Genomic DNA, 16,043 nt, shown 5'->3' on the forward strand with positions numbered 1-16,043 from the left:
AATACCTAGTTAATGATTCCAACACCTTTTCCAGCTTTACTGAAGACATTTCTCTATTCTAAAGAAACAAAGGATTTGTATACATGTAGGAACAAAATTAATTTCCACAGTATATGATATTAAGCAAATTTCTGTACTTGAAAAGGCAATTAGTCCCAAATTAATCAATTTCTCAATAACAAATAAATCTATATTAAGGCTGATTACTTTTATAAACCATTTTTAAATAAGTCTAAAGAATAATAAATGCCTAAAGGTCACTATAAAAGACACAATTAGCTTGTTTGAGCACTTCCTATGCTATTTCATTATAATAACAAATAAAATTAACAATACAGTTAGTCTGATTTTCAATGAACAAATGATTTATATCAATTTTTACCTGAATTTCATTCTCATCCATTCAAAGAATTATGAAAAGTTCAAACATGAAAAAATTTCTCCATAACTTGGCATTGTAGCCACCCCAGCCAAGAGGGAACAAATTATTTTGTCAGCACATGGCTTAATCCTTCTTAGCCACCTCACAAGTAAAAAAACAATCCTTTACTGTTCATGACATAATCAAACAATAAGAAAATCATACTAAAAGTTGGGAGGGGCTCTCTCATACATTTTGGGTTGCTATTAAAAGATATACAAATGTTATAATATGGCCGAATAGGTATTATGGTCGAGCCCCTCCCTTGGGTAAAGATTCCGAAAAAAATAAGAGACCCTAAACCCAAATTTTTTTCTGTATGCATACAGTACAATAGGTTCTCAGTTTACAATAGGGATCCATTCCTAAACTGTGGTGTAAGTTCAACTTTGATGTAAGCTGGAACACACTTATATACAATATTGTATGTAAGCAACAGTCACTCACTTATGCAGATGCAGTATACAGTATAATCATCATCTAGGATCTAAAAACACACTTAATGATACCGAAATATACTGAGGACTGAAAAACATGGAGGATATATATTGTATATGCTGAAAATGATACATGGAAATAGTGAAAAAATATAACTCCTTACCTTTACTCCTGTAGTTGGCTTGCAGACTAAAAGGAGTGGAGAGATAAGTTTAATGGGAGAAGGGCGCTGGAGAGACAAGGGGATCTGCAGGTGCTGGAAATACTGAAGAAGGTGAGTCTGGGGAACCAGGTGAAAGTGTTGGAGATACTGGGGCAGGTGAGTCAGGAGAACCTGCCAAAGGTGCTGGAGATACTGGGGTAGGTGAGTCAGGAGAACCTTCACAAGGTGTTAGAGATACTGGGGCAGGTGAATCAGGAGAACATGCAGAAGATGCTAGAGATACTGGGGTAGGTGAGTCAAGAGAACCTGCAGAAGGTGCTAGAGATACTGGGGTAGGTGGGTCAGGAGATCATGCAGAAGATGCTAGAGATACTGGGGTAGGTGAGTCAAGAGAACCTGCAGAAGGTGCTAGAGATACTGGGGCAGGTGAGTCAGGAGAACCTGCAGAAGATGCTGGAGATACTGGGGTAGGTGAGTCAAGAGAACCTGGAGAAGGTGCTAGAGATACTGGGACAGGTGAGTAAGGAGAACCTGCAGAAGGTGCTTCAGATACTGGGGCAGGTGAGTCAGGAGAACCTGCAGAAGGTGCTACAGATACTGGGGCAGGCGAATCTGAAGAGATTGCAGAAGGTACTACAGACACTGGAACAGGTGAGTATGAAAAACCTCCATAATCTGATGGAAATACTGGAGGAGGCAAGTCTGAAGAACCTGCCAAAGGTGCTGGCGATATAGGTGCAAGGTAAGTCAGAAATGACTCACAGAGCTGGAGTAGGTAGAGAAAAAGCTCAGGTAAAGGGTACAAGATCTGTTGTAGGACTATCTAGTCTTAAAGTAGCTTTCCAGTCTAGTTTGGAAACTTAAGTTCCTCTTCTCCTCCTGAATCTGCTTGTAACACAAATCCATGACCCATCAGTAGATCTTAATATATGTTTCCATGTCTGGGTTCTCAGGATAAAATTTTCCCAACCCTTATATCAGTGCAAAACCTGATATCTTCTTGGTTGTAAACCTCTTGGCCTCTTGGGTAGGTATGTCTTCCTCCTCCTCTTTCATTATCTGCGCCTCAATTTGAATGATGTCCACCTCTAAATGAAGCTGCTACTAATTTCAACAACCTTCTTGGTGACAGTCAATTGACTCCTCAAAGCCATGGAAATCCTTCACAAACAGGGTACATTTTCTTCACACATTATTCAAATTTGCCTGCTTCACTTCAGCCGAAGATTTAGCAATGTTCTTTAAAGCTGAGACAATGTTTTAATACTTCTAAAAGTTCTTCAGAATCAAGTCTGGTTGGTTGAAATTGTTTCTACGGCCATAGCAAATGTCCTTCAAAGGTAGTAGTTGAACCAGTCTTCGAACAATTGAAGTAACATCCAAGTCTTCTTGTTGGATTTCCAAATGACAGGTAGTCGACGCTTCCAAACACCCTTGAGGCCAATCACAATCTTCCTATCGATGTAAGTGACATTAGATTGGCAGAGGTCATTTTGGCAATCAAATAACTGAAAAACTATAAATCACCTGGAATGGATGGTATTGCACCTCATATGTTGAAGGCTAATGAGTTTCAAACACCCATTGTGTTCAATGTTTTATTCAATCATATTTGGCAAGATGAAGTCATGCCTGTTGAATGGAAAAAGAAAGGAATTATTGTACTCAAGAAGGGAGATTTGAGAGACTGTGGGAATTGACAAGTGATCACATTATCACCACTAGGTATGAAAGTTTTTTCCAAGGTAATATTGAATGGAATAGAACATATAATAGATAGAATACTTTGTAAAGAGCATGCAGGTTTCAGAATGAGTAGAGGATGTGAGGATAATTTTTCTCCTATGACAGCATAACAAAATAAAATCACTTCTTGTTTCATGTTTTGTAGATTTTGCGAAAACATTTTATAGTAATTCACGTAGTAGATTAAAAGAGATTCTGAGGCATTAAGGGATACCAGAAAACATTGGATATCCATAGTGGAACTTGTTGTAGGGTAATGGTTGATGATAAGTCTTACAGGTGCATTTGAAGTCAAGATTGGTGTACAAGGTGGAATAATGTTCCCTCTAGTGTTGAATATGGTGATAATGCAGTGTGTTTGAAATCAAAGCTATCCTGAAAAACTAAAGAGATGGAAAGCCCAAGGATACGATGGAATAACTGCTGATGATACTGGCCGAAAATGAAATGACTCCCAGACTGCTTATAAGATTTTTTTTGTAGAATATAGCATGAAGAGGCAAAACCTGATGTTGGTGAAAATAGCAAAAGAAAAAAAAACCCTGACTGATTGCAACAACTACTGAGGTATAACACTTACATCAGTTGTTATAAAAATATATGGTATGCTTATTCTAAAGAGACTGGAGAGAAAGATTTGAGATATGTTGTACAGCAATGTGCAGAATATAGGAATTCCCTTTTGAAGACATTTGTGGACTATGAAAACGTCTTTAATAGTGTGCACTGCCCCATTTTGTGGAGAGTCCTGCATTATTAGGGAATTCCTCTGAAATATGTAAATTTTTTAAAATCTGTTCATGAGCATTGCAAGTGCAAAGTTAATGTTAATGGAGTCTTATCAAATGAATTTCCAGTGAACAATGGAGTACTACAACGGAATTTGTTGTCACCTATGATGTTTATCCTCCTCATGGATTTTGTAATGCATAGAACAGTCAAAGATGGCAGAGAAGAATTGGACTGGACTGGATTGGTGATAGGAATTCAGCAGACCTAGAGAATGCTGATGATGCTGTCCTTGTTACCAGACCACCACAGGATTTGCAATGCTTGCTTACCAGAATGCATGAAATATCACATGAGGTTGGGCTGAAGATAAATAGAAAGACAGAGATGATGAGAATGGAGTATGCAATGGAAGATAAAATATCATTAAAAGGAGAAAGGATTAATGAAGTAGAATCATTGAAGTATTTAGGAACTACGATCTCAAATACATGGTTTTTAGAATTAGAGTTTAGTGATAGATTGAAAACACCCAATCAGGCAATGGTTAGGTTACGTAAAATTTGGAAATCAAATCGCCTGAAATTACATATAAAAATCAGACTATATATCAGTTTAGTGAGATTGGTGTTACTCTATGGACATGAGTCATGGTATGACAAGGAAACAATCTCCGATAGATTTAGTAGATTTGAGAACAAAGCCCTCAGAAGGATATTGGGAGTTTAATGGCAGGACAGGATCAGAAATGAAACTATAAGAGAGATTACTCGAGTGCCATATGTGGATGAGATCATGATCAGTGGTAGATGGTGGTGGTTTGGGCATGCTCTTCGCACTCCCCAACAGAGATTAGTTCACCAAACGTTCAGCTGGACTTCACAAGGCACAAGAAGAGTTGGAAGACCCAGTCCTACATGACTACAAACTATGAAGTGCAAAGTAGGAGATGATGAATGGAGAAGTATTGAATTAAAAGTTCAAGATAGAAACAACTGGCGAAATCAAACTGAGGCCCTTTGCATCAATAGGCGTAGGAGGAGATGATGTTATGAAAAAGGTAATGCAAGGGATGAATAATAGTATTCAATGGAAAGGGATCAGAAATTATGTGATCTTGAATACACAGATATAGGTCTAACTCCTTCTACAATGGCTGAAATGCAAGAAATAGTAGCTAGGTAAGTACAGGAGGGGATAATGGTTGGGTGATCAGCCAGAGAGAGACTGAGGTCATGCAGATTCCGGGAAGTGATAAGATGAACTTTCTTATCGGAGGAGTACTATTACCCAACTCAAACTTTTAAATATTTAAGAACAATCATTACCAGCAGTAGATCACTAGTATAATAGGGAGGACAGAGCAAGCAATGGGCATTCTAAAAACAGTTTGTAGGTCAAATTGAATATCAGTTCACAGCAAAATCAAAATATACATTTCACTTGTTAGATCGATATTAATGTATAGGCACCAGTCATAGTACAACACTGTAACAAATGATGCCTAATTTCCTGCCTTTGAGAATAAAGCATTGGGAAGGATTTTGGGAATCAAATGGCAGTAGCATATAGCAAATTTGGCAATTCGTGAGGTGGCAGGAGTGCCCAATGTGAACAATCTAGTTACATTATCAATATGGAGATGGATGGGTCATATTCTAAGAAGGGACGATGAGTTTCTCCAGGATGTACCTGAATGGAAGCTGCTGAGCAAGAGAGGACGTGGTAGATCAAGAGAAACGTGGCTGATGACAGTGGAGGGAGGTTGTATATGAGAATTGGGTTGAGCTCAGAGAGATTGGATTAACTACTGCACTGTTATTGTTCAGTGGCTACTTCCCTCTTGGTAAGGGTAGAAGAGACTCTTTAGCTATCGTAAGCATCTCTTCTAGGAGAAAGACACTCCAAAATCAAACCATTATTCACTAGTCTTGGCCAGTGCCATAACCTCTTTAATATGGTCTTCCACTGTCTTGGGGTTGAGTTCTCTTGCTTCAGGTACACTCAGGCGCACTATTTTATCCTATTTCTCTTCCTCTGCTTTTTTAGAAGTTTTTATATTTTATATATGAAAGATCTTCTATAATTTTACTGCTATTACAAATTATTATTTTAATTGTTCATTACTTCTCTTGTAGTTTATTCATTTCCTTGTTACCTTTCCTCACTGGGCTATTTTCCCTATTGGAGCTCCTTGGCTTATATCATGCTACTTTTCCAGCTAGGGTTGTAGCTTAGCTAGTAATATCAATAATAATAATAATATGGCGAGGGTGTCAGAGGATTAAGATAAGAAATATTATTTGATAACTTTCTAAGATCTTTAAAGATAAGGATAACATTAGATACATTCAACTCAACACAACATTGGACTGTATTTGAATGAGGAATCTATAAGATAATTTCTCTTGCTTTTAAACCCAGAAATCTCAAAATCAGGGAGGGGACTTTCCTTTGGCTCTATGAGAATGGATGGCAATCTCTGTCTCCGGAGGTCTTTTCCCTTTTTTGCCCACCTTTTTGCTCGTGTATAAGAGAATTCCCATTGCCGGAATGCACAAGATGGTTGCCATATAAAGCCAATATGTATAACCGATTTCTCTCAAAGGTGATTCATCAAAATATATCCACGCTACATCTTATAGAAAGAGACAATAAAAGCTATCTTCAAAATATATGGTTTCTAAACAAACTATCCTAAAAAATATATGGTTTCTGGAACTCTCTAGACTGTCTAATATAGGTTCTAAAGTACTGTGTGAGGTGGTTGTTAGGTACTAACAGAGAGGCGAGATGAATGCAAGTAAAGTTTATTCAGCAAGACAACGAGGTTATATACACAAAGGTGAGAACAAGAATGACACAGAATTCAAACAGTATACAGCAGTAAGCTTAAACAGGTTTCTATTATTGGTGCGGGTGAAAGTGAGATATGAAATAAAGGCAATAATATTACAGTGTAGGAGTGAGGGTATATGGCTTCCCCCCTAAAAAAGACATGCATGTAAAATACGGAGCCCTGTTCTTGAGAGGCACAGTATAGGCGGGTCATCTTGCAGGAGATATGCAGGTATTAGGCGATCAATGGAGACCAGTCTCCTTTGCTCCGAATGTTAAATAAAGAAAGCTTTTGGTGTGTGACTTACTAGTGGCGGTGTGCAGAAAAACATGCAGTGCCGTGTGCAATTCTATTGGTATATGTTGTTTAGTTAGTGCCTTGTAGGTCTGGTGGCAGAGAGCAAATTGTGCCACAACATGATGTAAGCACTGGAGAGTATTGGAGGAGGTTGCAGGCAGAAAATATTTGGCAGGGACAACCAACGGATCGCCACACACCACTTCAGCTGCCGAGACATCCATGGCACCTTTAGGAGAGATCCTTAGTCCCAGGAGGACCCAGGGAAGCTGAGTAAACCATTGGAGTCATTACAGCGAGACCCCAAAGCTGCTTTGAAGTTGCGATAAAAACGTTCAACCATTCCGTTGGCTATGGGGTTGTAGGTGGTTGTCTGATGTAGGGTGATGCCCAGGAGATTTGCTAATGATGTCTACAGTTGAGATGTGAAAGTGGTACCTCTGGAGAGTAAGGCAGATGTACATGAGGTGGACATTGCAGTTTGCATGGGGATGGCTTCAGTCCATCGAGTGGAGAGGTCAATGATAGTAAACAGGTAACGGTGTCCTTGTGATGTAGGTAGGGGACCTACTATGTTAATGTGAATTTGGGAAAAACAAGGCTGAGTTTGAGGAAAGGGGCCCACTCCTGAATTCATGTGTGGATGAACTTTTGAAGCTTGGCATGATGAATAGGCATGGACCCAATCCTTAGTAATGCCGTGCCAAATGAACTTCGTCTTCAGTAGCTGTGCAGTAGATCGGCACGAGAGACGATACAGGACATGAATGAAATCAAACACCTGTCGGCGCATGGGGGCAGGTATCTACAATAGCCTACCAATACTGACATCATAGAGGAGGAAGGGGTTGGAGTCGTCGAGGGAGACGCCTCCCCAATTGAGGGATTTGTAGGATGTCCTCCCTGCTTGGTACCCAGGATCTTTTCATTAGGCTTCTACCAAGGTGTTGTTATCCAATCCTAGGTGAATGGCGGCCGATATGTTACTTGACAGGGCATCAGCAACAGGATTCATTTTCCCTATTCCCTATTTATTTCAGTCGTAAATAAACACTTCCCGTACACACGCCATAAAGTAATTGCTTAAAACCAGGGGAAGAAATCTTAATGTGAAGTAATAAGCAAACAATCCAAAGTAGGTCTGGTCAGTAGCCAGCAATTCAAGAAACTGGGGAGGGAAAGAGAATAGTATATTAGTTACCATTTACCGCTAGAATGTTAATTTTTATATTAAGCGCATACAATTATTGAAATGAAGAAAATGGGCAAATTTTAAAATTTTATGATTAAGGCCAATTAAACTAAGATTCTGAAGAAGGAATATGAACATCAGGGGAGTTCATAGAAAATATTACTAGAAACCGATCCACAAAATGGCACTGCCATCACAGTTTTGAATTATATCAGAATAGATATTAATATAAGCTTACCATTGGCCCAAGTTAAATTGCTATACTGGCCCTCCTACAGCAGTGTAAGTATGATCAAGAAAAGTGCTATCAGTTGCTGCTATACGGGGTGATGCAATTCCAGAAAGAACCTGATATACCAATGTAGTTGTCAACAACTTCTTTTCGGAATTCTTCAAAACACACTTAACCAATAATTTTTTACAGATTGCCAACATCATGTGGTGTCCCCTGGCAGTCTCCTATTCAAGTACTGAACAGAATTAACGTTGCTTAATTTTTATGGTTAAGCAATGGTGTTTTCAATGTAATATGTCCAAGGATAGTATGAGGAAACATGTGGAAAGAGGTAGAAAAAACTCTTTTAATAAAGAAAAGGGGGATAATAACCTTGATTTAAACTTCATTTTGTGCCGTAGCATGTTTAAAAATCAAAATAACAAGCTAAAGGCCAAAATACAAATAGTATTGCTTATTCTATCATAAAGTTCGTATACTGTCTAAGTTAAAACAGAATGAGCCCAACAACAGAAATATATAAAAACCCCTAAAAAAGAGTGTAGGTTATGCTGACATTCCCACCAGCGCTGATTCCATTTCGCAAATGCGGACTGTAGAATAAAATATCACATTAGAACACTGCTTTATTCGAGTACTGTTTCCAGTATCCAGTGTCTTGCTATTGCTGGATTTGTAAAATAGTCACGGTAGAGCCAGAAGTTACAAAAAAAAAATTCAGTTCTAGTATTAGCTTAATGCAAATGCAGATTCAGAAAGCGTCACCATGTTACAACTCGGCATTAAACTAATGCCGGTTCCTGCATAAAACACTACACTAAATTAAAGTGTATCCAGGATCCAAAGGTGTGCAGTACATTCTACCAGAGCTACTAATACTAACGCTATAAAAGGCACACTGACATTTTTGCCACACTTAAAACATATCCACAAAATCAACGGATTATAGGTGATATGTGAATGATCTAAATATCAGTCAATACACCCATTACTGAATACAGTGATTAGAAAATTAAGTATAATTATGAGAACAATTATACATATATAAATAAATATTAGCAGGGAAAGGGAATCATGTGGTTGTCTATATATTGTATCAAATATGAACATTGTAATTAAACATTTTATCCTTTAAAATCATTATAATTGCTTTTAAATGTTTGGAAACAAAATAAATTCGATAAACAACTAGTTCTATTTTAAAACTTTCAAACTGCTTGAAAGTTAGGAACATAATTACTTGGAAGAAAACCTTCTAGAGACAAGATGAATTAATTGATCAGGCCGAAAAATTTCAAAGGAACTTTCTCTCTCAGAAGAAACATAAAGCTACCTGTAATATTGGAGCACATACTAAGTAAAAGTGAAAGTTAACAAAAAACAAAGTGAAAGTCTTGACCACTGCATTTAATATATATATATATATATATATATATATATATATATATATATATATATATATATATATATATATATATAAAACTCAGTCGTCAGAAAGAGTACTAATCCAAAGTAAAGCCTATGGAACTACTTTATGAAATAATAAAAATCCTTTTGTTATTTCAACTTAGATGTGAATAAATCTGAAATATCAAAAAATAAGGAGTCTTCCAATGGCTAATTAAGAGATAACTTAAACCAAAGCTAATCCTGGACTTAAGCTGGAGCTGGTTTCAAGTAAGACATTAAAATTGACCTCATTCTCCCAACCTAGATCAAAAGGGAGTGATTAGTCTTACCTTATAATAGCTGTTTGGTTAACATTTTCCAAAAAAAAAAAAAAATGTAGTTACATGAATTCAAGAGACATGCACTAAGTATATACAGTACCAATATTTTAACAATATATCAGAAGAAAAAAAAAACAGCAAATAGGGACTGCTTTGTGTACCAGAGAGGTACATGAGGAGGATCAAGCCACATGCTGACAACTTACAATTCCCTATTGTGAAAGTTATCCTGCCAGGTCTTGGATTCTTTTTTTTTTTTTTTTTTTTTTTTGTTTATATAAAACTTTTCAAATATTTTCATAGGAATAGCAATGAATTTTGGTTAAGAGTCACAAATAAGTTACAGGTTTCTCATTCATTCATTCAAGACACTTATTGGATTTATGAATCAACAAATATAATTTGCATAAATTATTCTCAAGGTCTAACCTGTATTTTTTAAGCTAATTTTCAAATTAAAGCTACATTATGTTGTTACCTCATCCTCGTCCGTAAGTGGCAAACGTCCAAGCTTTCCTCTTTCTTTAAGCAACGCTTGACGTATTCGGGTTCGATCATCCCTGATTTCCTTTTCTAACATGACCCACTCAGGTGCAAAGCCATTGTTAATTAGAACCTGAAAAATACAAAGGATATAAAAATGTAAATAGAATGCAAGGAAAATCATCAAAAATACCTCACAAACTTGGATGTTTAAAATCTTCAATTTTCAATTAAAAACTAAAAAATTAGGTTTTTCATAAAGGAAATACTTATTTTTGAAAGGTAATGAGTTTTACTGTTGTTAATGTTTTTAAAATATTTTATTTCAGTTATTCGCTACTTCTTACACCGTTTATTAATAACCATATTTCCTTTCCTTACTGGGCTATTTTTCCATGTTAGAGCCCTTGGGCTTATAGTATCTTGCTTTTCCAACTAGGGTTGTAGCTTAGCTAATAATAATAATAATAATAATAATAATAATAATAGACCAGGGGTGTGCAACCTTTTCAAAAGAAGGACCACTTGTCTAGAATCTCATGTTATAAAAAAAAAAAAAAACTGCAAAATAAGTTTTGAAACTTTGACTAATGAAAAACATTCTTTGGTGAGAAAAGGCTTCACAGGACATGTGAACATACTATTTAATACAAAGCAGAATAAAATTCCTCCTTTGACCTATGTCAAGCAAATCATCTCCAGCACTAAGATTCTTGACATTCCCATCCCAAACAAAATGCTGTTAATTTCCCACCCAGCTACCCATCTGAATGAAATATTTATATTTCTCGGGGCCTATTTATTATCAGATATAGCTATAATGTGCATATAAAGATAAATGTGTACAGTACTTGAATTAGTAGGAATATCCTATCCTTCTTTACGCAAAGAAAAAAAAAATTAAAAACTAATCTAGTGGGATGGCTGACTTTTCATTTGTTAGACAAAATCAATTCCATCTTTTAAATATAGATCTGAGGTTGCTGAATCCCTTAATAAAGATCTTTCTAAAATTAGTGTATGGTGCAAATTATGGGCCATGAAGTTGAATCCAAGCTAAACTCAAAGTATGATTGTAAGTAAGTCGAGGACAGATCCTTCTCAACATTCGGATCTCAGCATTGATAATGTTTCTTTAACTCTGTAGAACGATTTAAAAATCATAGGTTTGATTCTCAAAATCAAATTTACTTTTGAGAAACATAATAGGTCGGTTTCTCCTTCACTTGCACAAAAAATTGGCTTATTGAGTAAGTCTTTCAAGATTTTCGGTGATCAGTTTTATTTTTCATTCTACATTGTTTCGAGTATTGTTCTCTTGTTTGATCTTCAGCTGCTGATTCTCATTTTAATTTCTTGGACAGGAACATAGGGTCTTTTAAATTTCTTATTCCTTATCTAGTTATTAATCTCTGGCACGGTCATTCAATTAGTTCGTTATGCATGTTGCGTAAGATTTTTCCTAATTCTGACCATCCTTTACATCCAGATCTTCCCGGCTAGTGCTACCATGTTCGTAATATTAGGTATACACTTAATTCTAATAGTCAGGACTTCTCCATCATAAGATTCAATATCACACAATATTCTAGAAGTTTTATTTCAGCTATGACCAAGTTGTGGAATGATCTTCCTAATCAGTTAGTTGAAACGATAGAACTTCAAAATTTAAAAACTTGCAGCAAATGTTTTTATGTAGACAATACTGACATATCTTTTTATAGTTTTTATAAGAAAGGTCTGTTTTAATGTTGTTGCCTTTCTTAAATATTTCATTGTTTTAATGCTGTTACTGTTCTTGAAATATTTTGTTTCAAGTTTTTATTCTTTTTCTTATAATTTATTCATTTCCATATTTCCTTTTCTCACTTTGCTATTTCCCCTGTTGGAGCCCTTGGGCTTATAGCTTCCTAATTTTTCAACTTGGGTTGTAGCTTAGCTAGAAATAATAATAATAATAATAATAATAATAATAATAATAATAATAATAACTGGTCAATATCACGCTGAATGGCTGATGTGGCATCGCGTTAAGTGCTCTTTACGTTAGTGAGGACCAACATTTATTCTTAATCAAATTCATTTTGGAAAAGAGCTGTTCACATATACGCATGCTACCAAACACTGCCATAATCTTCCTTGCATGACCAGATAGTTTGGGATATTTTGTGTTTGATAAATGTTCTTTATAGAACTAATATACAGAGCTGCAACCAGACTTATTTCTTAGTTTATTATTACATTGCAATTCAACTATTTCCATTTGAATATCCTCTGGAATAGTAAGTAAACAGTTCAACAGGTATTGAGGGTTTTCTACGGTCTTGCAATATCATTGAAAACCTTCTTGTAGCTACCACCTTGTCACCGTATTTCAGACACTGCTCATTGGGTATTACAAGGTTATTTAATGTATGGAAGTGGGCAGTATTTTGATTTCTTATCTGTAATTCCCACAACCATAATTTACTGATCTGGGAGGACTGATCATCAATTAGTTGGTCTTTCACTTGAAACCAAACATTCAGGGTATTGAGATGGTCTGTTATATCTACTAAAAATCCTAAGTAACACTTTCATTCACTCACATTCATTTCAGGGATAGAGTTAACTTTCTATTTGAGAAGAGCATGTGCTCTTTTAAGCATTCCTGCCTTATTTAGCCCCCTGACAAACAGTACTCAATATAAAAATTAAACATTTACTGGATGTGGGAGAGAAACTGAATTTGATAAAAGCACATACGAATAAAATATTCAATCATCTTATTCTAGTTTTTGCGTCTTCTCTGAGCTGCTGGGAGTAGTGGTCTTGCGCTGCACAAGTATTATTCCTGATGGGTGAAGGCTACAGCCAATGTGCAAGCACACACGCTCTCTCTCTCTCTCTCTCTCTCTCTCTCTCTCTCTCTCTCTCTCTCTCTCTCTCTCTCTCTCTCTCTCTCTCTCTAAGTAATTAAGGTTTAGTAAATTTTCAGCTAGGAAGTCGTCTCCATGGACCGCACTGTACAATATTAATTTTTGGAGGGTTGGGCCTCACTGAAAAATATGGAGGGCTGCACGAGGCCCCGTAACCAAGGTTGCACAGACCTGGGCTAGAGCAAAAGAACAAATATAACAGGATATAGCAAAGAAATTTTGTATGTCTTCCCCAGGATCAGTATGCCAATGTGCAAGCACAAACCCAGTGTGCATAAGGAAGACCCATGGGTTCAGGCTCAATAAAATCCCTTAATAGCACTTCCTGTGCTAAATTCATCAGCTAGCAGTAGTGTTTCTCAATGGGTAATGTGTCATGACCCACTGAGAAACACTACTAATTTCTGGGAAGACAGTAAATGATACTCGGGCTTTTGTTTACCATTAGAAACCATCTTTTCCGATAAGAATAGATCTCAGTTATATCTCACCTCCCTTCACAAATCTCTGGAGGCCGGGAAAGGGGCTTAGCGACCAATCAGTACTTACAAATAATAGGTTCTTTCTGTGTCAAACCCCCCTTTTTGGGGTTAGGAACTTTATGGTCACCAAGGACTAGTAGCACAGTATAATCAATAGACTTGTACACTACAGGGGTCCAGTAACCTATAAATACCTAGCAAAATTAAGTCCACATTTATACCATGTAAATGAAAAGAACTTGTAAGTCAACCAGCTTACCCAAGAGAATTTTTGAGGAGCAGGCTAGACGTCCATTATGCTGTATTTGCAGAACCCAGATGAGGATACTTTTCCTCTGGTAGATCTCCTCGTCCATGTGCCTCAATTGAGCCATTAATACAAGCATGCCAAATCACTTATACTTGTTTTAAGGTAGTGTCCTATAAATACCCAATTCGCAGACCAAGGTGTAAAGTCCTGGATATATTGGAATTGCATATTCTTGAATTTAGGTATAAAAAATTATCTCATACCCTGTGTTTTCTAGAATAAAGAACGGATCTGCCTTTTTAATGTGGGAGGTCATAAGACAACAGATAGCTCCTGTAGATAGGTGCTTATTGATCTGAGTGTTATTAAACAGATTACCTTATGAAGACACATATTTCTGACAATAACATTACAGGATTACTGAACAGAGTTTACAACAATGGGGTTCTAAGGCAAAATATAAAGGATCCCCTTGATGTAATAGCTTTTCATTCTTGACCAGAATCAGGAGACATTAGGGAAGGACGGACAGGAAACCCCATCTCTGCTGAATGCAGCTGGTTGCTAACTCCTGTCCTGGGGCTAATACTTTTAAAAGTACTGCCTTTTAAAAGGATTATTTTAAAGAAATAGTCTCATATCTATCGAGCAACCAGGAAACCAGAGTTTGTAAAGAGAAAGATGTTGTAAGACATACTGTGATTTCATGAAACATGCCCAAATCTAAGTCCATACCAAAGGCCTGTTTGAGAGGGTTTTATAAAAATAATTGTGACAGAACTGTTGAGGGCTTGATCTTCCTATCCTCAAAGATATAGTATGGGTGCCGATATGTCGGTGGTTTCTTAGTATGGGTCCTGTCTCCAAGGAAAGCCACCTATGCCTTCCACAATGACTGGTACTGTCTAGAGGAAGGACACTTCTTACAGCTTATCATATACTATTGTTCGACAATAAGTCTTCCCCATAGATACAGAAAAAATCCAGATTGAGGGTTTCTAGGTGACACAGTAGGAAGGAAAATATTCTCACACCTTACTTTCTTTTACAGCTGTGCTGACCAAAGAGGTGGTGACTTTTGTTTCATTTGCAGAAGTAATGGAAATCAGCCATGATATCCCAATGAATGATGAGGAAATCTGACACATCACCAAATAAACTAATTAAGAAGAAGCAGATGGTGCAGAAACCCTCTGTTCCATCCAAGTTCAAGGCATATCTGGTGAATAATTTTAGTTCTTTGAAGTCACGAAAAATTCCCTAGGAGATCCAGAACAATTTGGAAGATCTTGCGAAATGAGCTCAGGTCTAAGATCCACTCTGTATCCAAGGTTGTTTGCTTAGACGATAAATCCCAAATCAATTGAGTCTGTATGAAGGTTCACAGAAATCAGGGAAGGGACCATAAAAACTAGAACCAAAAGTAAAGTTAAGATATATACATACATACTTATATACATACATACACAGACACATATATATATACATACATATATATATATATATATATATATATATATATATATATATATATATATAAATAAACAGAGAGAGAGAGAGAGAGAGAGAGAGAGAGAGAGAGAGAGAGAGAGAGAGAGAGAGAGAGAGAGAGAGAGAGAAGAATACCACCCGATAAGTTTATTCTCCATAATATATAAAATATTTACAAAGATCATATTAGGCCAAATAGACAGAGAGCTGGGCTTCAATCAACCAACAGAGCAGGCAGGCTTTGGAAGCGGGTATTCAACAACTGACCATCTCCAGGTAATTAACCAGATAATGAAAAAATCAAGAGAATATGACAAACTACTATGGATGGCATTAATTGATTATGAGAAAGCTTTTGATTCTGTCAAAATTTCAGCAGTAACGAAAGCCTTTCGAAGACAAAGAATAGATGAATCTTATGTTAGAACACTTGAAGTACAGCAATCCTAAAGTACATAAAGAAGTGAGAAAATTCCGATTGAGAAAAGGAGTTAGACAGGGAGACCCCATCTCTCCTAAATCATTTACAGCAGGCCTAGAATTTTTTTCTTAAAAATTTACATTGGGAGAATGTAAGAATAGATATTAATGGGGAGTTCCTTAACAACTTAAGAATTGCAGATGACATA

General features: G+C 36.6%; 1 protein-coding gene across 6 annotated transcripts in view; it reads right to left on the bottom strand.

Moving 5' to 3' along the window:
- The window catches only part of LOC137640035 (dnaJ homolog subfamily C member 28), a 379,044-nt gene that overhangs the window by 42,893 nt on the left and 320,108 nt on the right, over window positions 1-16,043 (bottom strand). For 5 of the 6 annotated variants that reach the window (XR_011044297.1, XM_068372404.1, XM_068372406.1 and 2 more), the window contains exon 7: window positions 10,269-10,406. Coding sequence is in view for 5 of the 6 variants with exons in the window: in XM_068372404.1 (XP_068228505.1) it covers window positions 10,269-10,406 (138 nt within the window). In the remaining variant the exon portion in view is untranslated. Of the gene's footprint in view, window positions 1-6,432; window positions 7,802-10,268; window positions 10,407-16,043 lie in introns of those variants that run through there. The other variant, XM_068372407.1, reaches the window with a different exon arrangement.

The sequence above is a fragment of the Palaemon carinicauda genome, chromosome 4 (genome assembly GCF_036898095.1).
Source record: "Palaemon carinicauda isolate YSFRI2023 chromosome 4, ASM3689809v2, whole genome shotgun sequence".
Classification (NCBI taxonomy): domain Eukaryota; kingdom Metazoa; phylum Arthropoda; class Malacostraca; order Decapoda; family Palaemonidae; genus Palaemon; species Palaemon carinicauda.